The sequence below is a fragment of the Mus musculus genome, chromosome 8, assembly GCF_000001635.26.
Source record: "Mus musculus strain C57BL/6J chromosome 8, GRCm38.p6 C57BL/6J".
Lineage (NCBI taxonomy): Eukaryota > Metazoa > Chordata > Mammalia > Rodentia > Muridae > Mus > Mus musculus.
Genome location: NC_000074.6, coordinates 109,630,732 through 109,655,913, shown reverse-complemented (window position 1 = coordinate 109,655,913; position 25,182 = coordinate 109,630,732). Strand labels below are relative to the sequence as shown.

At 46.1% G+C, this 25,182-nt stretch overlaps 1 protein-coding gene across 17 annotated transcripts in view; it reads right to left on the bottom strand.

The window, feature by feature from the left end:
• The window catches only part of Pkd1l3 (polycystic kidney disease 1 like 3), a 58,484-nt gene that overhangs the window by 16,760 nt on the left and 16,542 nt on the right, over positions 1-25,182 (bottom strand). For 10 of the 17 annotated variants that reach the window (XR_003947281.1, XM_017312829.2, NM_001286454.2 and 7 more), the window contains 16 exons: positions 24,732-24,859; positions 24,511-24,637; positions 23,251-23,379; positions 22,513-22,744; positions 20,506-20,699; positions 19,494-19,724; positions 17,483-17,584; positions 17,073-17,251; positions 15,002-15,148; positions 9,420-9,619; positions 8,941-9,140; positions 8,289-8,469; positions 7,504-7,696; positions 7,176-7,410; positions 5,116-5,215; positions 296-433 (listed from right to left, as the gene is read on the bottom strand). Coding sequence is in view for 16 of the 17 variants with exons in the window: in XM_017312829.2 (XP_017168318.1) it covers positions 296-433; positions 5,116-5,215; positions 7,176-7,410; positions 7,504-7,696; positions 8,289-8,469; positions 8,941-9,140; positions 9,420-9,619; positions 15,002-15,148; positions 17,073-17,251; positions 17,483-17,584; positions 19,494-19,724; positions 20,506-20,699; positions 22,513-22,744; positions 23,251-23,379; positions 24,511-24,637; positions 24,732-24,859 (2,716 nt within the window). In the remaining variant the exon portion in view is untranslated. Of the gene's footprint in view, positions 1-295; positions 434-5,115; positions 5,216-7,175; positions 7,411-7,503; positions 8,199-8,288; positions 8,470-8,940; positions 9,141-9,419; positions 9,620-15,001; positions 15,149-17,072; positions 17,252-17,482; positions 17,585-19,493; positions 19,725-20,505; positions 20,700-22,512; positions 22,745-23,250; positions 23,380-24,510; positions 24,638-24,731; positions 24,860-25,182 lie in introns of those variants that run through there. The other 7 variants (XM_017312825.2, XM_017312832.2, XM_011248386.3 and 4 more) reach the window with 5 other exon arrangements.

Here is a 25,182-nt window from a genome sequence, read left to right as displayed (position 1 = left end):
CTGGTCTATAGAGTGAGTTCCAGGACAGCCTGGGCTACATAGTGAAACTGTCTTGAAAAAGCCAAAAACCCAACCAACCAAAAAAAAGTCAAAATGGGCAATTTCAAATACTTCAACCCAATGTGTACACACATACGCACACATACACACACATGCACACCACCTGAATTGCTGGAATTCCAAATTTCATTTTAAAAGACACCTTTCTGCCCTCCCCGGTTTTCTGTCTTATTCTCCCCGACCCTCCCCACTCCAGTGTGCTGCAGCGGAGCCTGCTGCCTCCGCCCCGTCATACCCAGAGTACCACCCGTCAGCTTGGAGAGCTGCTTCTTCCAGGCCTTCCTTGTAGGCTTGGCTAGGTTGTTCATTGCTGGGGCAGTGTAGATGGGATTGTTCTTGTCTCTCAAGCCAGGTGCCGACCAAGGACACTTTGCTGTCAAGACACGGAAATACAGGCCAAATAAATGTTAGATTCCACGACAGCTTGCCCACTGTCGAGCACCTACTGCAGGCGTTGCCTGGTGAACGCTGGAGCAGATAAGATGCTCTCTAAGCAGCACGTTATCTATGGAAGAAGGACTGGATTTTTCTTCTTAAAACTCCAATCCATGAAATGGTAGTACTTCTCTTTCTTCCCAGAACTTGGGAAGCAGAGGCAGTAGGACTCCTGTGAGTTTGAGACCAGCCTGGTCTATAAGAGAGAGTTTCAGGGCAGCCAGGGATACACAGAGAGACCCTGTCTCGACAAACCAGAACATCACCAACAAAAAATTCCAACCCATTGGAAACCAAACTCGTAAGAGACAATCTAAATCAGTTTCTAGAAAAAGTAAACGTGGGTAGAGGAGTGTGTCTCAGGAGGAGAGTGCTATTTACCACCTGTGAGCCTCGGCGCCATGACACACAGCCCCTCTTTCCTGACAATGTCTCTGTCTTACTCAGGGTCTCTCTTACTGGGATGAAAACACCATGACTAAAAAGCAAGTTGGGGAGGAAAGGGTTTATTTGGCTTACACTTCCAGATCATGGTCCATCATTGGAGGACATCAGGGCAGAGACTCAAGCAGGGCAGGAACCTGGAGGCGGGAGCTGATGCAGAGGCCATGGAGGGGTGCTGCTTATTGGCTTACTCAGCATCCCTTGCTTACGCCTGCCTTCTTTTAGAGCTCAGGACCACCAGCCCAGGAATGCCACCACCCACCATGGGCTGGGTCCTCCCCCATTGATCACTAATTGAGAAAATGCCTTCCTTACAGCTGTGTCTCACGGAGGTATTTCCTCAACTGAGGCTCCTTTCTTCCCGATGACTAGCTTGGGTCTAGTTGACACACAAAGCCAGCCAGTCCAACCAAGCCCTTGTCAACTTGACCCACAAACACGTTACGATTAAGCCACAACCTCTCCTTTCTTACTTATCCCCAAGACCTCACATTAGAACCATAAATAACTTTAAAAGTCCCACAGTCTTTACAAATTCAAACACATTAAAATGTTGGCCCCTCCTAGGCTCTCTGCACATAATTAATAGTTGTGCAGCTGGATCTTCATATAGGACTCCTAAAGCAGGAGCAGGGTCTATCTCTGACTACATTGCCTGCTTTGGTCCCTTCCTCCTAACTGGGCTCCCTCGTTTAGCCTCAACAGAAGATGCACCTAGTCTTACTGCAACTTGATAGGCCAAGGCTGGTGATATCCATGAGAAGCCTTCCCTTTTCTAAGGAGAAGCAGGGGAGGAGCTGGAGGAGCTGGAGGAGCTGGAGGAGCTGGAGGAGCTGGAGGAGCTGGAGGGTGGAGGAGATGAATGAGGTGGGAGGGACTGGGAGGAGAGGAAGGAGGGGCCGCTACCATCAGGATGTAAATGATTAATAAAAAAATGTAAAAAAAAAAAAATTCTGGTCCCTTTAAAATACCCAATTTCTTTCCAAGTCCAAAGTCTTTTAAAATTCAAAGTCTCTTAATTGTGGGCTCCAGTAAAATACTTCCTTACTTCAAGAGAGAAAAGGAGCCCTTTATTTACTTCAGGGCACAGCCACAATCAAATCGAAGCAAAACCAAACTCCAACTGTCTAATGCCTGAGAACCAACTCATGTTCTGGGCTCCTCCAAAGAGCTCAAGCCACTTCTCCAGCTTGGCCCTCTGCAGCACACAGCTCGTCTTCTAGGCTCAGGCAGGCTCCACCCCACTGCTGCTGCTGCTGTTCTTGGTGGCCATCCCATGGTACTGGCCTCTCCAAAATGCTGGGATCTTCTGCTGCAACTGGGCTGCACTTCACCAATAGCCTCTCCTAGACTCCCTTCATGGTGCCAAGCCTCAACTTCTTTGCATGACCGCTTCAGTCCTGGGCCTTTAACTGCCACTGAGGCTGCACTGTCACCAATGGCCTCTCTTGGCCTCTCACAGTGCCAAGCCTCAGCTGCTCTCCATGACCCCCCTTCATGCCTTCAAAACCAGTACCACCTGGGTGACTCTTGTACTACCAAAACTGACTGCCAACAGGAGATGTTCAACCTCAGCCAGTCCTGGAACACAGCTTCTCTGTGCTCTTTAAAAATATTTCCCAGCCGGGCGTGGTGGTGCACGCCTTTAATCCCAGTACTCGGGAGGCAGAGGCAGGCGGATTTCTGAGTTTGAGGCCAGCCTGGTCTACAAAGTGAGTTCCAGGGCAGCCAGGGCTATACAGAGAAACCCTGTCTCGAAAAACCAACCCTCCCCTACCCCGTCCCCCCAAAAAAACATTTCCCAGATTTCACTTCAGTAATGCTGGTCTCTTCTTAATCCCTGCAAATTGCTTAGCTCCAGCTAATCATCATCAATTGTCCCAGTAATGCCAATGTTTCACTTCAGTGGTTCTGGTATCTTGCTAACCACAGCTGACTCTTCAGCCCCAGCTCATCAGAACCACAGAATCTTACATCAAAATAGCAAACAGCCCTGACAGGGTCTTTAATCTTCCCTCTGAAAGCTTACAATCCAGGCCTCCATCTCCTATACTGCTCTCAACGCTCTTTATCCTTCAAGCTCCCACAGAACAGCACACTGAAGTCTCAAAACCCAATGGTTTTTCTAGCCCAAAGTTCCAAAATCCTTCCACAATCTTCCCCCAAAACATGGTCAGGTCTGTCACAGCCATACCGCACTACACTGGTTCCAACTTGTCTTAGGGTTTCTATCACTGCAATGAAACATCACGACCAAAGAGCCAGGTGGGGAGGAAAGGGTTAATTCTGTTTATATACCACATTACTATTCATCACCAAAAGAAGTCAGGACAAGAACTCACACAGGGCAGGAACCTGGAGGCAGGAGCTGATGCAGAGGGCATGGAGGGGTGCTACCTGCTGGCTCGCTTCACATGGCTTGTTCAGCCTGCTTTATTGTAGAACCCAGGGCCAACAGCTTGGGATGGCACCACCCACAGTGCACTGGGCCCTTTCCACATTGATCACTAATTGAGAAAATGCCTTACAGCTGGATCTCATGCAGACACTTCCTCAGCTGTGGATCCCTTCTCTCTGATGACTCTAGCTTATGTCACACAAAACCAGCCAGTCCAGTCTATGTTGTCAGAAATACAGCCCAGGCTGGCCTCACATTTATGATCTCTGCCTCAGCCTTCCAGACGCTGAGACATGTACCAGCACAACCCACCGATATGCATTCTTTCAGTGCTGAGAATCCAGGGCAGTGTCTCAGGCACCTGACAAGTGCTCTACCACTCAGTATGTCCCCAGTCTTTTTATGTAAAGAATTAGATTCAGTAGACATAAAATAACTTGCTGTATGAGTCTATTTTAGACTAGATATGAGGGGTTCTACTCAGTGGAATACCGTTGGGAATATTGTTCTCAAGTCCAACACAAGTAGAGGGCTTCTATTCAGTGCAGATTCTGGCATAAGGTCCAACACAGAACATTTCTGAAGAATCCAGGAGGTGGCAGTGGTTTGGTCTAAAGACTATGCTGAATAGACGAATATAGAGATTGATAAACGAAAGGGAAGGTGAGAGGTGGGGTAGGGAAAGAGAGAGGGGTGGGGTGGGGGAAATGACAGAAATCACCTGCATGCTTGTACAAGTGCCATGTGATCACTGGAGAATAAACAAAGCTTCCCCAAGGGAGGTTGGAGGTGCCTTTGTAGAGCCATTGGAATTTGGCTTTTCTCTGCAGGGCACAGTCACAATCAAATCAAACCACAGTTTAAGTAAGGCCTTTCGTGTGCCAGCAAGCACCACTCTCCCCCTCAACTCTACCCCACGCTGCCTTTGTCTTGAAGGGCAGGTCATAGAACTTCAGATGGGTAGGGACAAGAACTTTGAAAAAGAAGTCACTTCACATAAAGAGAATAGTTCAAATGCACAAGAAAGACAAGAAAGACACTTCCAAGTGAGACTGTTAATTTAAAAAAACCTCTAGAATTGGAGTGCTTAGCCGTTAGCATGCCCACTGCTCAGTTTAAAGAAGTGATTGGTAGCTCATGACTGTCACATACTCCATCTTGTTACCCCTTCCTTCCCTCAGAGAGGTGACCCTTTCCTGAGCTTTAGAGATTATTCCCAATCATCTCTTCAGATCTTACATTAATAGGGGTCACGTATATGTCTTCGAGCCAACACTGTGCTAACATTTTTGTACCCTGCACCTTTTGGCTCAACGTTATGTTTGCAACACCCCTCCATGTGCTCGGAGTAATTTTGAGTCTGTTTTTTTTCCCAGGCTGGAACCCCTCAGGCTTGGCGACTGGATGTAGGGAATAAGGGCACTTAGGATCACGCTAACATGAGCAGATCATTGGGGCAATGCCACTCGACAGGAACGAGAATATACGCAAGTGTGGGCTTGTGGGGCAGGCAGACAGCTCAGTCCCAGAGGCCACAGGCAGCACCAGGACCATCTGGGGCTCAGGAGGGAGGGCAGATGGAGCGAAGCCCAGAAGCACTGAGAAGCACTGGCTTCCAGAGGAACGGATGATTGGGGCACTGGGCTCCTGGGCAAAGGAGGAAGAGAAGTCGCCCAAGTAACCAGGCCTCTGACTGGGTATGTTGGATCGCAGAGGCAGTGTGAACTCTTGCTTTGCTCTTTGTACGATTAAACAGTGGCTGGAACTACTTGAATTACCCCAAAGTGCTACGATTCTCCGGGCGTGTTGTTCCTTGTCTTTGTTAAGCCACGGCATGTGGTTTGCCATCAGGGAGAACAACAATGTCAGGAAGATGACCTGGAGACAAGAGTCAGGGGAACGCCATGAGCAGGTGTTGTGGGGCTCAAAAGATGACGTCATACGTGCAGGCGGGGGTGGGGACGAAACAGCTCATCCCATTTATTTACACATCTACGTTAGCTTGTGGTCACGGCACCCATGTGGCAATCAGGGTGACTTCTCTCCTTCTACCACGTAGGGTCCAGGGGATCAAACTCAGCTCCTTTGCAGCTAAGTGACCTGACTAGGTCCTTGTGTGGGTTTTCCATCTTAAGAAACTGTTGCTCTCTTTTGGTGTGCCTGAAGACAGCTACAGTGTACTCATATGTATAGAATAAATAAGTCAAGCTTAAAAAAAAAAAGAAAGAGAGAAAGAAAGAAACTGTTTATTTAGGTTTCTTAACAATTTTATATTTGAAAAGTTTAATTTTTAGAGACACACAGACAAATTTTAGAGATATCCAGACAAGGTTCATGTGAACTTTGGATTTTTTTTCAAAACAGATGAAATAATATTAGCTATTATTGGTGATTTTTGATGCTGAGTAACAGAACTTGAGAATTCATTATGCTATTTTCTATACTTTGGTGTGTTTTGATTTTTCCTTAATTAAACATTTAAAAGTCTTCATCATCCTTAACTTTTTGGTTTTTTTTTTTAATTTGTTTTGTTTTTTGAGACAGGGTTTCTATGTGTAGCCCTGGCTGTCCTGGAACTCACTTTGTAGACCAGGCTGGCCTCGAACTCAGAAATCTGCCTGCCTCTGCCTCCCGAGTGCCGGGATTAAAGGCATGCACCACCACTGCCCAGCTTCATCCTTAACTTTTTAAAAGGACTTATTTGTTTTATTTTATGTGTATGAGTGTTTTGCCTACAGCACTTGCATGTCTGCTACTTGACGAGGTCAGAAGGAAAGTACCTCATCCATTGGAGCTGGAAGTAAGCATGTCTGTGACACAGCCCATGGGAGCCGGGACTCGAACCTGGGTCCTCTGCAAGAGCAACAAGTGCTCTTAGCTTCTGAGCCGTCTTTCCAGCTCTATTGTTGATCCTTAAAAAGAAAGTGTCTCACCACTGTTTTTTTTAAATATTGTCACTATTTTAGTTATTATGAGTAGTAATATTACCATTGCGTGTGTGTGTGTGTGTGTGTGTGAGAGAGAGAGAGAGAGAGAGAGAGGAACAGGGACAGGGTAGGGAGAGAGAGTGTATGTGTGTGTGTTGGGTGCCTGTTGTAGAAATCAGAGGACAACTCCATGGAGTTGTTTCCTATTTTTTCTTTCTTCTTTCTCTCTTTTCTTTTCTTTTCTTTTCTTTTCTTTTCTTTTCTTTTCTTTTCTTTCTTTCTTTCTTTCTTTCCTTCCTTCTTTCTCTCTCTCTCTCTCTCTCTCTCCCTTCCTTCCTTTCTTTCTTTCTTTCTTTCTTTCTTTCTTTCTTTCTTTCTTTCTTTCTTTCTCTTTCTTTCTCTCTCTCTCTCTCTCTCTCTCTCTTTCTTTCTTTCTAAAAAGGATTTATCTACTTTATGTATATGAGTACACTGTTGCTGCCTTCAGGCACACCAGAAGAGGGCATCAGATCTCATTACAGATGGTTGTAAGCCACCAAGTAGTTGCTGGGAATTGAACTCAGAACCTCTGGAAGAGCAGTCAGTGCTCTTAACCACTGAGCCATCTCTCCAGCCCTGTTTCCTACTTTCATGTCGGTTGGTGGATCAAACAAGTAGACTTGAGGGGTCAGATAGCAAGTGCCCTAACCTGCCAGGGTTTGATTTTTTTTTTTAAATCCCTATCTTCAGCTTTTTCTGTCATATGTACGCTAATCTATTACATTCTGCTAGATTATTTTCTGCCCTTCCTTCACATGTATCTCTAACAAACATCACTCTGCCTGTTGATTTATTTGCTAATTGTCAAAACACGTGGCCTCAGGTCCTCTAGCTTCCTCCAGCTGTAATGATCGGTCCCATGCGTCACATACCTTTATCGGCTGGCTGATAAAGATGTCTTGTAGTACCGACAGCATCATTGAAATAACCCAGCTGGTGGCTTGGTCTTTGTCCAACTCCAAGCTATAGAGCGTTATAAAAAAGGCCGAGGCCAGGCTGATGACACCAAGAAGGAGCCAGCAGCTGCACTTCAACCATCTGAACAGGCAAAATGACATGGGCTTCTTCCCTTCTCCTGGGCTGAGGATGGGGAAACTGGTGGAATGCCTTGAGAACAGAAGTTGAAGAAATTATCTCCTGCTGAGGCCGGGAGAGGCTCCGAAAGTTGACAGGGTAGCAACAAGAGCCCACGGTGCTTACCTGCATGGCCCTGGCCCTCTGCGGAGAGTCTGTGTCTCCAGGAGTTCCTGGAGGTTTTGAAGTTGGCTGACTGCTTCTGAGAAATCACAAGACTGGTGATCCTGGGTAGCACCAAGAGCCTCTAAATGCGCTTTCAGTCTCCGCAGAAGTTGGAGAAGGTAGCGGCAGAAATGGTAATGGTTTTCAGACACTGCTGTGGGTTTATTTCAGGTCGGCATGTTCACAAATGGGAAATCTCAATAAGTAGTGATTAATGGTGGAGAAGAACAGTTTATGAGGTGACAGGAAGGCTAAAATTTCCTAGTACCCATGGAGACAAGCTTCTGCACCTGTGGCCCTGTTCCCTTCTGAAGGTGCAGACGCACATCACTGTTGTGCCATTCTAAACTTGGACCCCAAGACTTTTAAAACCTTAATGAATTGTCCCACCAGAGAGCTGCAGCATTCACAGCCTAGACTAGCAAGTGCCCAAGCTGCATTCGAGATCCAAAAGTCCTGCCACTTCTCCGCTCGAGAGAAGAAAATGATGACAAGACAGGTTTCAGCTGATGGGATATGGGGGGTCTGACTACTTTTATGTTTTTTACAACTAGTACTCTAAGCTTTATCAGCAGGTTGTGCAGATCTTAAGATGCTGAAGCTACCAGCTCAAGGTTGAAGGCTAATACAATCAGCTGAGCATGAATTGCCTTGGGCTGAAAGGCAAAAAAAATAAGTTAAGGATGTGAGGTTATCGAGGGAGTGGAGGCGAAGCTACGTGAGTGACTGAAATCACCAGACTTTACCGTCTTCCCAGTGGGATTCTGTCTGCTGGTGACAGCCTTCGTCTTCTAAGTGACAGTAAATGAGGCCGGATAAAAGCTTCGCCAGCTTGTTAATGTCACAAGAACTGCACGAAGACGGCTCACACTCCGAGAGCAGCTGTGTATTTCTCCTGAGCAGGAATCCCACAGTTTCCTTTAATTCCTGGGTATGGAACGGAGTTGAGAGACTTCAGTCTGTCTTGCATTAGCTCAGCCCTGGGCACAATTACAGATGGTGAGCCTGCTTCTTTTAGTCAGGGGCACAAGCTAGCTTAGTGTAAAGAAACTCAATGCTTCCTTTTTTTTTTTTTTTTTCAGAGAAGAGTCACCCCCACAGTGCCTCTTCAAAATCACTTCTATGAGAGACACTGAATAAGAGGGACAGTTTGCTCAGACATCAAAAAAAATAAAACAGCTCTGGAGTAGTACACGCCACCCCACTCAGTCTCTAGAACAGTTCCTAACCTTGGAAGAAAGCTAAGGCTGATCACATCTCAGTGGACAGGAGTTAGGGGAAAGATATCAAAGGGACCAGGATGCTGTGAGCCTCCCAAGAAATCCCCCATGGCTCTTTCCCACAGCACAGAAGGGAGAGTGTACTTTACTATTAAAAAACAGTTGATACCAAGCTTACCTTGACCACCTGTGTAAGAGAGGGGGACTCACAAACAAGAGCAGGGGGCCAGGCAGCCTGGATGAAAGGAAGCTGGGGCAGAGCTTCTGGTGGGTGAATCAACTGGAAGAGCCGCCCAAAGATGAGGTGGATGGGGAAGAGGATGATGGAGGTCTGGATGCTGACGAGCAGCTCCGACAAGGTCACAGCAAGTGGACCTACTGAAGGAAAGCCATGGCATTCACGTTCGCCGGCCTGGGTTAGAACTACTTAGGGGGGAATTTATCTGGGGTCAGAAAGAATTCCATGGCAGTGAGGATAGTTCTGGTAGGTTCCTAAAACTGTTTATCAACGAGGGCACTCAGAGAGGGTAATTAGGACAATGGAGGGGAGATGAAGGCACACCGTGACTCAGTTTCTGAGCCTTGAAGTAAGGATGGAAACACTGGCAGAGCATCCACCACCCACTGAGGACAGCACACACCAGGGCTTGCACGTACGTTGTTCGGTGCCCCTCTTGGCAGTGGTGCCACCCATCTTCCAGAACATAATATTGATGACCATGTCACAGAGCAGTAGTGCCATGCAGCAGGAGAGCCTCTGGACTCGTGTAAACTGGTTCCAGGGATGTCGAGTTGCAACTGAGAGCCACAGATAATCCTGGGTGAACTTTTCTACGATTGTGGAGGAGAACAGGTGTCTGAAACGAGAAATTAAGCGAGGGAAGACAGAAATTGACTGTTGATTTATTTTGCATGTGTGTGTGTGGGGGGGCATGTGTGTTGCATCAAGTGTGGGGAGGTCAGAGGATGGCTCATAGAAGTCAATCCTCTCCTTGTGCTATGTGGATTCCAGGGACTGAACTCATATGAGTTCATGAGTTCAAGTGCCCTTACCTACCGAGCTATCCTGAGCTTTCACTTTGAAGCAACCTAGACTAGGGCATGGTTTGTCCAGCAACAAGATGCAGAGCAACATTTCTTTTCTTTTAATTAATCATTTTATTTGTTTACATTTCAAATGATAGCCCCTTCCTGGTTACCCCTGCACCAATCCCCCATCCCAACCTCCCTCTCTCCCCTCCCCTTTGCCTCTATGAGGGTGAGCTTTCACCCATTTTATCCACTCCCCCCTTACCCCTCTAGCATCCCCCCTGTGCTGGGGCATCAAGCCTCCCTCCCCTCCCACTGATGTCAGATAAGGCATCCTCTGCTATATATGTGTCTAGAGTCCCGGCTCCCTCCGTGTATAATCTTTGGTTGGTGGTTTAGTCCCTGGGAGCTCTGGGTGGTCCAGTTAATTGATATTGTTCTTCAGCATCTGACCGATACAAATGCAGATACTTACGGCCAACCATCAGACTGAGCCCTCGGACCCCAGTGGAAGAGCTAGGGGAAAGGACTGGAGGAGCTGAAGGGGACTGTAGAGCAGCTTCTCAACCTCCACTTAACACCTTTCTGATCGAGCTCTCGGATAATACGTATTATAATAGATTGAAATGATTTTAAAGCTTTGTTTATTTGATTTTGTATGTATGAGTGTTTTGCTTGCATGTATGTCTGTGTACCACATGCATGTCCGGTGCTCTTGGAAGCCATAAAAGGACAGTGGATCCCCCTGGAACTTGAGTTACAGATGGCCGTGAGCCACATGAGTGTGCCACAGATCGAACCTGGTTCCTTTGCAATAGCTACAAAGGCTCTAAACTGCTGAGCCATCTCTCCAGCCCTGAATGAGCTCTTTATATCATATGAGATTTAAAACAAAAATTGTTTGGCTGTGGGTCTCCATATCTAGAGGGGAAGAAGGACTGAAGGAGCCAGAGGGGTCAAGAACACCACGAGAAAAGTCTACAGAATCAACTAACTAACTGGGCTCATACAGGTTCACAGAGACTGAAGTGCCAATCAGAGATCAGTCATGGGACTGACCTACGCCCTCTGCACATACCTAACAGTTGTACAGCTGGGTCTTCATGTAGTACTCCTAACAGCGGGGGCGGGGCTTATCTCTGACTCTGTTGCCTGTCTTTCTATCCCTTTTCTGTAACTTGAGTGCCTTGTCTAGCCTCACTAAGAGAAGTGCCTAGTCTTACTGTAGCATGGCATGCCAAAGCCAGCTGATATCCACTGGAGGCCTCCCCTTTTCTGAGGAGAAAGAGAGGAGGGTTGGATGCAGGGAGGGGAGAGGGAGGGACTGGAAGGAGAAGAGGGAGGGTTTGAAGCTACCACTGGGATGAAGAACTTAATGAGTAATAATAATAATAATAAACATTGTTTTGGTATTGCATTACTTTTCTTCAAAAGTAGACTTCTATTAAAAGTACTTTATGAAATTCACATTTTGATGACCTCCTGTGTTCCAAATGTGGAGGAGCTGTAAGTACTGTGTTAGATGGAAGAACCAAGAAGACCTGATTAGGCTTCACAACAACAGAAGCAGGCCAGGAGGTGGTAGCGCATGCCTTTAAACCCAGTATTTGGGAAGCCAATGCAGGCAAGTCTCTGAGTTCCAGGCCAGTCAGGGATAGACGGTGAGACCCTGTCCTAAACCCCACCCCAAATAAAAATCAACAACCCTCTCAAAACTCCAGAGAACCACCGGAAAGAATAAAAATTATGAGAAAACACAGACATAAAAACAATTCAATCTCTTTTGTGGGATATTGTATGTGTGTTTGTAGGGGGTTAGGCTTGGAAACTTCAGCCTCATCCATGGTATTATTACATGATATTATATGGTATTATTATGTTAATACTCTCATTGATATACAGACCCTGAAAAATATGGTCAAGAAACAAAAAAGATTACCCCATACTAATATGGCTGAAGAGAACATTAGTGAAGGGCAGTCCACCAGGCAGAGGAGACAGTTGGTAAGAAGCTTGCTTTGCAAGGACCAGGACCTGAGTTTGGTTTCCAGAAGCCATATTAAAAAAAAAAAGAAGAAGAAGAAGACAGGTGGTGTGTGTGTGTGTGTGTGTGTGTGTGTGTGTGTGTGTGTAATCCCAGCCCTAAAAGTGGGAAGAGACAGGTGGCACCGTGAGGCTTAATGATCAATCAGCCTAGATTACTTGGTAAACTTCAGAGTAGAGATGGACTCATCTCAAACACCAAGGTGAATAAAAACCTCTGGCCTCCAAAGCATGCATGTGCATATGCACACACACATCACAATGGGGAGAGACAGAGTCAGAGACAGAAACAGAGAGACAGACAGAGGGCAGGGGAGGGAGGAAGAGAGAGAGTGAGAGCGTGAGAAAGAGCGAGTGAGAGAGGGGGGAGGGGGAGGGGAGGGGGAGGGGGAGAGAGCATTCACCCAGGTAAGCCACAGACACCAGAAGAACAAATGTACGAACACTGCTTACCAACAGGGAGCAAGGCTGAGAGCCCTCAACACAGCCAGAAAATAGGAGAGAGGTTGCATCTTCAGAGTTTACAAGTGCGAGAGTTTGTCAGAATTCAAACATGATTGTATGCATTACAAGGACATTCTGAATGTCACATAGGATTTTTTTTTAAAGTGAACCACAGTTAAAAAAAAATGTGGTAAAATTTAGACCAGAAAGAATAAACCCCATTTCCAGAACTATTGTTTATCGGACACAACAGGGAGTTCACTCAGTCCAAAGTATATTTTTAGTGGGGTGTGGTCAGAAATATTCAGAGGTGGTTTAATCTACCAGCTGTCAAACAATGTGTGGACCATAAAACCTAGGGGGCATGGAAATTATAGAAGGGTTTTGAAAAGCTCCAATAACATGTCTCGGATCTAGAAGCTACTTGGATATTTGAGGTGTTCTTTCTCCCTTCCTCCCTCTCTCTCTGTTTCTCTGTCTCTGTCTCTCACTGTCTCTCTGTGTCTGTCTGTCTGTCTGTCTGTCTGTCTGTCTCTGTATGTGCATGTGTGGTGTGTTCAGGAAACCCCTCAGAGAATCCTAACTTTATCTTTCTTTCTTTCTTTCTTTCTTTCTTTCTTTCTTTCTTTCGTTCGTTCGTTCGTTCGTTCGTTTTTTGAGACAAGGTTTCTCTGTGCAGCCCTGGCTGTCCTGGAACTCACTCTGTAGACCAGGCTGGCCTCAAACTCAGAAATCCTGCCTCAGGAACTCATGATCCTGCCTCTGCCTCCCGAGTGCTGGGATTAAAGGCGTGTGCCACCACTGCCCGGTGAGAATCCTAACTTTCACTCCTGTATGACCTTTAAACTCTTAGCAAGTAGGAAGGGAAGGCTCAGGCACTATTATGGACGGCCCTTCTACATGGACTGGGAGGCTGGCAGGTTCTGGGAATTCCAGTGACTCTCTGTTTCATCTTCAGCTGGGCACTGAACTAACTGCAAACGCTTGGGTTACTTTAGTTGCTGCATGCGACAAGAAGTACAGATCTCACAGAATCGGTTCAGAAACATCACTCAGTGCACAAGCGTCAATAAACACAGCAAAGCTAGCAGAGCAGAGAAAGACTTGGTGTCTAGAACAGTCAGCAATAAAAAGCTGCTTTTTAATACATGTAAAGACACGAGAGAGCACAGCTGGCAACATATTAGGAAAAAGACAGTAAATGGATTCCCTGTGAGGAGGCTAAGACATTGTACTTACGAGACAAAGACCGGTAGCCCAGCCTGGCCTTGAACTCATGATCCCCATGCTCCAGCCTCCAAATGCTGGGATTTCAGGGGTGCATCACCACAATTGGCTTCTAGACAAAGACTTTTAATCGGCTACTTTAAATCAAAGAGCTAATGGAGATTGTGTTCAGAGAACCAAAAAGTAAGTGGAGTCTTAGTCTTACTGAATAGGAGACTGAGATAATAGAAATTACAATTAAAAAGTAGAAGTGAAGTAGAAGTGAAAGCTGAAATGAGCTATGTGAGAAGCTCACTAGAGAGCCTGGGCAACCTACTTATCTTTTGTTTCCACAACATGCATATCTGTCAACTCAGAAATTCTACTTCGAGATGCCCAGGGGGTAGCTACAAGACTGTTCCTGTACAGTGACAGATCTTACTGGTCACCTAATCCCATGCCATTTTTTCTTCCTCCCCCTGTTCTAACGACACCCAACTTTGCAGTCATGGAAGTCATGGGAAGCCTTTTCCAGGCTATGGATCACAACTATTCAAAGCCCGTTAGGTTGATCTTACCCAGTTTGTTGTGCCCGTTGTTTATGGGTTTCAGAGTGGGCCAAAGTAACCCAGAGGGACCTTACGTAACCAGCTAGCACACACCCGGTGTGACTGAATACAACTAAGGACACAGGCAAAGTCAAGCCACATAGCCTTTGCTGGGGCAGACAAATCGTAACTTTATGTTCCTGGAAGAACTTGAATACAGTTTCAAAATTCCATTTTCCTTCTCCTAGGAAATGGGAGACTCTGTCTCTTCCCCAGGAATCTGATCTTTGGAGGTGGCTCACCAAGAGCAAGGGAACTATTTAGTCCTCTTAAAATGCCAGTCTAGGAAACTGGCCACGAGGTAAGTCACCCAGTTACCCTGAGGCTGCCATGCCGAGGTGGCCATGTGTAGGTGCTGTGTGTCTGACAGCCAGCACCGCCTGCTGACCACAGTGCCAGCCTGGAGTCACAGGTGGCTACAGACCCAGCCAACTCAAAGGAATCCAACTACCCAATCATGACCTTCCCTTAACTTCTGACTCTCAAAATGATGGCAAAACCAGAATGCTTCTTGGAGCGGTGATTTCTTCTGTAGCAACAGAATGGGAGGGGCTCCTCAAAAGGAACGGAAGCTTTGCTTCTGCCTCGGAGGGGAAAAAAGAAACACTCCCGAGGAAAGGCCACTCCCCCCACCCCAACCTTTAGCCACTTTATATAAGCTCCCATGCTTGGCCTCGTACAGCCACTCATCTGGTCCAAGGAGGGAAATGCCAAGGAGAATCCAACACAGTGAATCAAAAGATTGATGGGAAGACAACGAGGAGGAGGAGGAAGAGGTAGCTTAGATCTAGTCCTCAGATCTTAGACTCCATCCTCTTCACAACTATATCCTTTTTAAACATGTGTATGCTCTCTGTGTATAATGTTGTGTGTGGTGCTACAGAAGTTTGCAAGATGTCTCAATTATACCTGAAGGAAGAGAGCTCGCTTCTGGAGGCTGGTGTGAACACCCTGTCACGCTCACAGTTGCCCAAGTCCACGGCCAGCCAACAATTGCACTGGAAATGCCATTTCTTCCTCGTGGTCATGTCACTGACGATCACCTGGCTTACATACCTGCAGTCAGATAAAGATCCCCGTGTTAGGAAGGTGTGCAGGGACTGCTTGCTATGTGAGAAGTCGCCTGGCACTTTCACTGAACACCTAAGTTAGTAACTGGATGCTTTTGCAAGGCAAGGATGAGAAGCAGATGAGCCAGGCCCACCTGCTATCCCTCGGGAGGTTCCTGTCCAAGGTGCTGACTGCAAACTACTCCCTGAGAAGAATTTGGATGTGCGCACGTGCAAGCACATGTGCACCTTTAGGCTTTGTTTGTTCCATGTGTAATAATGATCTATTACTTCTTAAAATATCCCACATACCTCCATTTTTCACCATTGGTAGTCAACATTTATACTAATGACTTCTCACCCCCTATCTGGGTCTGCAGCTATATCAGAACTATAGACTCTCAGATTTTTGACTCAATCCTCTTCCCAACTATATATGTTTTTTTGTTTTTATAATGTGTGTGTGTGTGTGTGTGTGTGTGTGTAATGGGGTGTGTGCATGCTACAGTGTGCATATGGAGATCAGAAAGTAGCCTTGGGTATCAGTCCTCTCTTTCTACCTTCTTTGAGACAGGATCCCTTGCACGTAACTGCATCCACTAGGGATTCTCCTTCTCCCCATCCCTTTGAGCTAGAGGAGTTCAGGGAAGGCAAATGCATGTTACCACATCCGGCTGTATGTGGGGCCAGTGGATTCAAACTCAGGCCATTGCACTTGCATGGCAAGTCCTTTAGCCACGGAGCTACCTCTCCAGCCCCTCAGCTACAGTGCTGTAGCTTTTTAACTATGTCTAAAACATAGAAGAACAACCGAACAGTGCACAGAGCACTTAGTCCTGTTCAGAGGCATGATGCACAGCACAGTGACTAGGGCCTTCTGATGCTATGTCTGTAACTGTTTTAGGATGCCATAAACCACAGCCCATGTATAAGATGGCAAGCTTAGATAGTCACTATTGGGTGCATTCTGACCATTCTACCAACTAGCCCCTCTCACAGTTCTTTCCACCCTTTTGGGTCTCTCTATTCTCTGAGGCACAACAATCAGGCCAGTTAGTAACTCCACAATGGCTTATAGGTGTTCAAGTGAGAATCTTACAGCCTCTTTCTTTAAATCAAGAACCAGGAGTGATTAGGCTCAGTGAGGAGGGCACTGAAGGCTGAGACAGGTGTAGCACTGATAACCATGAGTCAAAATGAAGCCAACTTGAGAACACAAGGGAAAAGGTCTGGAAGGAAATAAAATCACTTCCCTAAAGGGCACCTTACCTAGATGAGAAAGCAGAACCAGTTTCACTATAACAGAGAATGTTTTAGTGTTCTGGGCAACATCAGACAAGTTACAAAGTTCCCAAAACTGGAGCGAAGCAACACTGTAACTCTCTTCAGCTTCCCGAAAGCTTCTCAAGGCCTTGCAGCAGCAGGAGAGGCTGAGGCTGGAGGACCATCATTGCTGTTACAACAAGAAGCTGCTCCCAAACACGGCAGTGCAAAGGCAAGGGCCAGGGCTAACATAGAAGATGCAGAAGAGGATGCAGAAGACCCAGCTAAGCCCCTGGATGAAGAAGGTGACCCTCAACTGGTATTCGGTGTAGCACTATATTGAAGAAGCCAGCTTGGATTTTCAGAGCAGAGAGGAAAAGTTGGTGCTCAGCATCGGTGCTGCTGGGTGACCAGAAGTGGCAGCAAATGCTAATTTACCATTCTGAAATGGGGCCCTGGGGAATTGGGTTGAATGCTCTGTAGATAACTCAGCAAAGCCCGGATGCCTGCACGGCCAATATGGTGAAAGGGGAGAATTGACTCTCACGTTGTCCTTTAACCTCCATACATTTGTGAGTAGTGTGTGCATGCAACATAAATAAATGTAAAAAAATAAACAAAAAGAAAAGAAAAAAAGGATAAATGAGCCAGCATGGGAAGGTTTTTACCAAGAAGGGCTGTCGCCAGAATTGTCATGCCACAGCCGAAGGCCATGCAGGTCCCCCAGCCAGGATCCGGTGGAAAGAAGGAAAACATCCAGTGCTCCACGCTCAAAAACTGTCTTCTCAGGGTCACAAAGGTGGTGGGGCTCACTGTGCCCCTCTGAGCCATAGAGAGTGATAACGACCTAAGATTCAATGAGGAAAGACAGAACACAAGGCACTGTAACACTGTGCCTTTGGGTTTTTCTTAAGCAGAAGGAAGCATGCATTAGACATTAGGCAAGTCCAGAGGGTTCTTCACATTACACAGTAAGCCTAGGCAATACCGATTCCTTTTCAAGCATTATTGGACACCAAGATATTGTCAAGTTAGAGTATGCAGAAGACACATGGTGATGAGCTCGGGCTCTGCTAACCTTGGCGGTGGTAGCAGCCCTCCTCCGATAGCCAGTGTAGACCTGGATAAGGTAGTGGGATGCAGAGCTGGGGTCATTGTCAGCCAGGACTGTTACCTTCACCTGCAGGAAGAGCAGAAGCCATGAGCTTGCTAAGTCTCTCCTTAGGACCACCCTAGCTGGGGACAGGCTTCTCTGTGGCAGTTTTAGGGCCCCAATGGGAAGCAGGGGGAGGTAGTGTTAGCAAGGCAAGCACACAGGCCAGCAAAGTGACCAGAGGGCTGAGGTCTGAAACTCTAGGCTCTGTCTCCCAAGATCAGTTGGCTGGGCCTTGGGTATCAGGCTCGACCCTCATTGCCCTTGGGAAGGAAGAGCACCCAGGGCAGAGGATACCCAGGAAAACTGGAGTTTTAGATAAACAATAAGGGCCATGGGCCAGCTAAAGATTCACCCACTGTTTATATGAAATGCAAATTAAATTGCTGCCTTGCTTTTTATTTACCAAAGCTGGCAACACTTCATCCAGGACAACACAAAACCCATACTCCTCTTCTAAAACTTCAAGTATAAACAAGAAGAGACTGAAGTGTAGCTATGGGTAGAACCCTTGCCTAGCATGTGTAAGGCATGGAAGAAAAAAAGAATAACACAAAAATAAGAAATGTATAAAACAGAAATTTTAAAAAAAGAAAAGAAAAGATGCCCAGGCTGGAGAGACAGCTCAGTGGTTAAGAGTACAGACTGCTCTTCCAGAGGTCCTGAATTCAATTCCCAGCAACTACATGGTGGCTCACAACCATCTGTAATGGGATCTGATGCCTCCTTCTGGTGTGTCTGAAGAAAGCAATGGTAGTGTACTCATATGCATAAAATAAATAAATAAACCTTTTTTAAAAAAAGATGCCCAAGAATTTTACTGCTTAAATTTTTTTTCTAGTTGTAGGTAGGTGTGGTGTCACCTGGAGGACAGAGGAAGGAGGATCTCTGTGGGCTTGAGGCTAGCCTTTGCTACGTGCTGAGTTTCAGGCGAGCCAGAATTGTACTGTGGGACCTTGTCTAAATTGTTTTTTATCTAGTTAAGTATGGTGGCTCACATTCATAATTGTTATATCAAGGCCGGCCTGGGCTCTCTGATGTGGTTTTAGGGGGTCAGTTGTGGGGACAATATGAGATCTTGTCTTTAACTTTAAAAAACTTCAGCATTTCTTTGTGTGCAGTGTTGGGGCACAGCTGTGCCATGACACACACGTGGAGGTCAGAGAGCAACTTGCCATTCTCTCCTTCCAACATGGTATGTCCTGGGGCTCAGACTCAGGTCGGCAGGCTTGGTGGCAAGCGCCTTTGCGCACTGAGCCATCTTGCCAGCCCCAGAAAATAAATTTCTTACTAGTTTCCTGTATACTACAGTTACGTTAAATTATAAATTGGCTTGGCATGCTGGGCAGTGGTGGCACATGCCTTTAATCACAGCACTTGGGAGGCAGAGGCAGGCGGATTTCTGAGTTCGAGGCCAGCCTGAGATCCACACAGTGAGATCCAGAACAGCCAGGGCTACCCAGAGAAACCCTGTCTCGAAAGACCAATATATGTATATGTATATGTATATGTATATGTATATGTATATGTATATGTATATGTATATGTATATGTATATATAAATAGATAAATAAATTGGCTTGGCATAACTTTGTCTAGTGTATAAGGTAAGATAAATATGGGCCTGATTTCAGTTAAGCTTCTATGACAGTTATTTTCTGGTGTATTTCTAATCTGCATGACTCCTGTGAAGATCCTACCATAGCACCAAAACCAAAGCAAACCAAAACCAACCAACCAAACAAACAAACAACCCCCCCCCAAAAAACCCCAAACAAACAAACAAACCCCACTTTGTTTTGAGACAGTAGGTTTGCAGAGAGATTTAATACAATCCCACTGGACTTTCTCTTCCTGTTGGCCCACAATCTCTTCTTCCCCTATCTAGCTTGATACACTCAACACACTGTGGCCCTTGGGGCCCAAGCCTTCTCACCTTCTGCATATCTTCTCGATCCTTTCTGGAAGCCCACATGGCTAAGAGGATATAGAATCCTAGGAGGCTGGACAGCAATGACACCCCGACAGGGTTGTTGGTCACATGAAGAAGCAGTTTGATGGTGTTTTCTACATCCACCGTCCTCGGCACGATGAAGAAGTCGCTGCTGAAGAAGGTCAGGTGGTCACAGAGACACTGTGTCTTTAAAATGGTGCTCTTCGGCCCCACCTGGAAGTCGATTGAAGACTCGAGTTATAAGGTAGAGAGACAAGGAGTAGAGAATGGAGACATAGGCAGCCTTGAGACAGAAAAACAGAAAAGGACCTGAAGGATATATATGTATATATATATATATATATATATATATATATACTACATATATATGTATGTTATATACTACATATTATATATTATATTAATATTATATATTTACAGGTTATATATCCATTTATATTAATGTAATATATTAATATAACATATTCTATATTTATATATGATATCCATTTATAATATAGATATACTAACATTTATCGTGTGAGCATGGGCCACAGGACCTATGTGGAGGCCAAAGAACAACTTGCAGGAGTGAGTTCTCCCTTTCGCCCCATACGGGTTCTCGGGATTGAACTCAGGCTCCCATGCTTGGCAGCCCTGGTATATGGCGCCTTCTTCACTGATGTCACTGATGTATTCCTCCATCTCTAGTTTCTAACATGGGCACCTCACGTGTAAGGTATTTATGAAGTATGTCTTGAAAGATCCAAGACTGTGGCTTCCCACAACAGAGGAGAGGGGGTGAGGATGGCAAGGGGTCCACGGGTGGCTTCTATTATTCCTGAGTCCTTTATTATTTTTAAAACCCTGAAGAAGGGGCTACCATGGGCCACCTTCTTATTTGGTCCCAGGCTGATTTGCTTCCCTTCAGACTGGAATTGTTTCTGGCCCATTCCCAAAAATGGAAGGGGGAGGGGTGCAGTGAAGGTTTCAGAGAGCCCCTCCCATCCCTTACTTGGCATCCATCGCTCTTCCATGTCCTATTGTATCGGTCCCAGAAATAGCACTGGGTGACAGCTGTGACCACTGAGACCAGGACGGGTGTGTGCTGTGCCGCCTCTGTACTTTTATTCTCCACAGCCATTATGTAGTAGGTGCCAGTCCCGTACCACAGGTTCTCTGGTGTCAGCACCCACGTGTACTCCTCATCTTAGGACAGAGAAGGATGCTGCGTTATAGTCGCAGTGGGCTAAGACCCCCTCAGATCCACAACCACTATTATTCATTATTATTATCTTACAAACAAGGTTATGAGTCTAGCACCAGAGACGTGCAGAAGAGACCAGCGGCATGTCCTGAATTCATACACACTCCAGTAAAGGAATTGTCTAGGAATTGTTCCATGACTGTGAACAGACACCATGACCAAGGCCAACTATTGTAAAGGACAACATTTAATTGGGGCTGGCTTACAGGTTCAGAGGTTCAGTTCATTATAGGTAGACATAGTGCTGGAAAGGTAGCTGAGAGTTCTACATCTTGATCTGAGAGCAACCAGGAGAGACTGGTTTCTGCACTGGGTGGTGCCTGAGTATAGGACCTCAAAGTCTATCCCACCCCGCAACCCCCACCATGATGGACTTCCTCTAACAAGGCCACATCCACTCCAACAAGGCCACTCCTACTCCAACAAGGCCACACCCACTCCAACAAGGCCACACCTCCTAATGGCAGCACTTCCCATGGGCTATGCATATTCAAACTACCACAGGAATCATTTTCTTTTGATACATGTACACTTAGGTCTAAAGAATTGTGATGAACTATGAGTTCTAGAAAAAAGAAATTAGGGCTAGAGAGATGGCTCAGTGGTTAAGAGCATTGACTGCTCTTCCAGAGGTCCCGAGTTCAATTCCCAGCAACCACATGGTGGCTCACAGCCATCTGTAATAAGCTCTTATGCCCTCTTCTGGGGTGTCTGAAGACAGCTACAATGTACTTGCATAAATGAAATAATTTTTTTTTAAAGAAGAAACAAGGAATCATCACACATGGGCTGTGTGGAGGTTTGAATAAGAATGGCTCCTATAGACTAATAGATGTGAATGCTTGGTCATCGGGGAGAGGCATTACTTGAGAAGTATTGTGGGTGGGAGTGTGTCACTGAGGTGGGCTTTGATGTTTTAAAAGCCCAAGCCAGGCCCAGTCTCTCTCTTCCTGCCATCTGTGGATCTGGATGGAGAACTCTCAGCCACCTCTCCAGCACCATAAACAGCCATGCTCCCTGCCATGATGATAATGAACTAAATGTCTGAAACTGTAAGCCAGCTCCAACTAAATACTTTCTTTTATAAGAGTTGCTGTGGTTGTTCACAGCGGTAGAACCCTGAGACAGTAGGAAATGCAGCTCAGTGATAAGAGTGCTCGTGAATTGTCTATGAAGCCCTGGGTTTGATCCCCAGCACCAGTAAACCCATCATCGTGGTACAAATAGTAGCACTTGAGAGATGGAGACAGGAGGATCAGAAGTTCAGCATCAGCCTTGGCTATGTGGTGAGCTTGAGTCTATTTTGGGCTACGTAAGACATTTACTTAAAAAAAAAAATGGCTTGGAGCTTGCTCAGCAGTTGAAGTGAAAGTGCTTGCCTTGCAAGCAAGAGGCTCAGAGTTCAGATCCCGAGAAGCTATATAAATGCCGGGTAGCGATGGCAATCTGACCCTAATCCCAGCCTTGGAAGGTAGAGCCATCCCTACAGAAGGTGGCTATGAGGACTAAACATCTCGGCAAGCTCTGGGTCTGATTGAGACACCTCATTTCAAAGAATAAAGTGTAAGAGTGATTGATGGAGGTGTTCGACATCACTGTCAGAACCCCCCTGACTCCTCCACACTCCCTGCCCTCATTACACATGTAGGAGCTTGAGAAACATAATCACCTGTCTTAGTGGTACACTGGCCTTGTCATACTAAACACACGTTCTACCACAGAGCTACACCCCTGCAGGCATCTGATGGTCGATACCTTTCTGCCACACTTGGTCCCTTGGCAGGCTGATGTTGAGATAGAAGTGAGTGTGGGCCAGCTGGTCCTGGAAGCCCAAGTGGAGCGTCATTAGGAGGGGACTTTCAGGCTCGATGGTCACAATGAGGGTCTTCTCCAAGGAAGTGATGTTCACAGAGATTGTGAAATGGTCTGTACTTGTGTTGAGGCTGGTGGGCTGGGTCTCCATGCTGGCATTTCTCCAGAGCATGATCTAGAAAGGGAGACAGTTAACCCTCTAGGATAAGATAGGCCTTTCTGTTTTCCTTGTAGTGAGGAAGTAACGGAATTCCTGAGGCCTCTTCATTGGGTCTTAGTAGGCATCACAAAACCAGTGATTAGCAGAGGCTGAACAGTCTTAAGTGGCTTTTCCTGGGACTGAGTTAGGTCTGACTCTTTGTGAAGGTTCCTGAGATGTGTAGCAAAATACTAGCCCTAACATGAATCTCTTTTTTTCGTAAGACAGGGTCTCACTGTGTAGCCTTTCTGACATAGAGGGCTCCCTATGTAACCTAGTGGCCTTGAACCCACAGAAATTGCTTGCCTCTGCCTCCCAAGTGCTGGGATTAAACACATGTGCCACGTACTTCACTCTGACATGTATTGAAAATGCCAAGTTGTTGTATCTTCCCATCCTGTATCCCAGCACGGCCTGTTTCCATAGAGATACTTGTTCCCATCCTCTATCCCAGCACGGCCTGTTTCCATAGAAACTTGTACCTCAATATCTTCTATTAAGTCGTGGACTCTGATCGACTGATAAGCAGAGCTCAGCTGCACATTTCCAATGCTTCCAACAATGTTCTTGTCATCCAAAGTCTTAAAAGGGTTGAAAGCCAGACCTGTCACCTGCAGAGGAAGCAAATTCCAGTTCTTCCAACTGCCAGCCAAATTGTTCACACAGGAGCCCCACAATGGATTACAAGGTAGCAGTTATATTTTTTTTAAAGATTTATTTATTTATTATATGTGACTACCCTGTAGCTATCTTCAGACACTCCGGAAGAAAGAGTTAGATCTTGTTATGGATGGTTGTGAGCCACCATGTGGTTGCTGGGATTTGAACTCAGGACCTTCGGAAGAGTAGTAGGTGCTCTTAACCGCTGAGCCTTCTCACCAGCCCAGCAGTTACAAATTAAAGACTGGGATTCCCCCACTGTGTCAGGTGAAAGGATGTTAAACATTGTAACACTGATGAGAAACATGAAAGTGGGGCCTACATTTGGGGCCCTCAAGATCATCTCCACACCTTTGCTCCTTACACTAGGGAATAAGTATTCTGCAATGTAACATTGTTTCTGTAGGTTTTTTTTTTTTTTTTTTTTTTTTGCGAGTTAGTTATGACTCAGATAATCCCAACTTTGTCAGGAGAGAAGTTGAGATTAATTCAAATCACAACACAGAGACTTAGTTAAAGCCACATATCTGTAGAATGCTCCCAAGCTCCCTTCTGGATTTTTCTTTTTTTTGAGACTCCCAAAATAGCAATATAATGCAATATAGTTGAATCCACAGCAATCCTCTTGCTGCTGCCTCTCAAGTGTTAGGACGATAGACATCAGTCATCAAAACTAGCTATATACTAGATTTTTGTGTGTGTGTGTGTGTGTGTGTGTGTGTGTGTGCATGTGTTATATGCATTTGAGTATGTAGGTGCAGGAGTTTATGCCAATAAGTAGGCCAGAGCAGCACACTAGGTACCTTCCTCTCCTGAGTTCTGTCTGGGATTCTCACTGAAATGGAAGCTTGTGGTTTGGGCTAGGCTGGCCGGCCAATGAACTCTAATCTGCCTGTCTCTGAGCCACAAAGCTGAGGTGATAAGCACGCATGGCCATGCCCACACTTATAAGGGTGCTGGGGATTCAAACTCAGGTCCTCTTATTGACAGAACATGTGTTCTTACCTGCTGAGCCACCTCCCCATCCCCCACTAGATCATCGCACACCACTCCGTTCCTGTCTCGGCCCAGTTCATACTCACTTGAAGGTTCACGCCTGGGTGTTTGTTCAAGAGCTCCTTCAGAGCTTCTGCTGACGGGAAGCCCAAAGTCAAGGGTGCAGGCTCACCCAAAGTGTAGGTGCTCAGGGGCAACGTTGACACATTTTGGCTGAAAGGATTTAAATGCACATCACTTTCTGAATGCCCTCTAAAAGTCAAAGTCAAAATGAATCGTTCCCCAGCCCTCTAGCCCGTTAATTAACCTGCTCAACATCAGAGTAGCAGAGGGAGAGGCCAGGGTCACTGCTGACTGAGGGCACAGACTCTGCTGGCAAAATGCTCTGTGGATCTCCCCCAGGGCCATCAGGGATGTCTCCAGCATGTCTTCAACCTGCATTTGGAGAGTGATTCCTTGTTGTCTGTGGACTGTGAGTGACAAGGTTCTGATAGAGTTACAAGCGGGACAGGGATTGTGGTGTAAAGAAAGGAGACACAGCCAGAGTGGACTTTGAAATACCATAGAAGTATTCAGAGTTTAACATCTTTGCATGAAGTAAGTGGGGGCAGCCAAAGGAATATTTTTTTGGCCCCATGTTGGTGAAAGAAACTACTCTTATTCAAAGTGGATGAGAGAATCTATTTTGGAGCCAACTACCAGTGACCAGGGGCCCAGGACACAGGGTCCCAGACTCTGGTTATCCAATTTCCACGTCC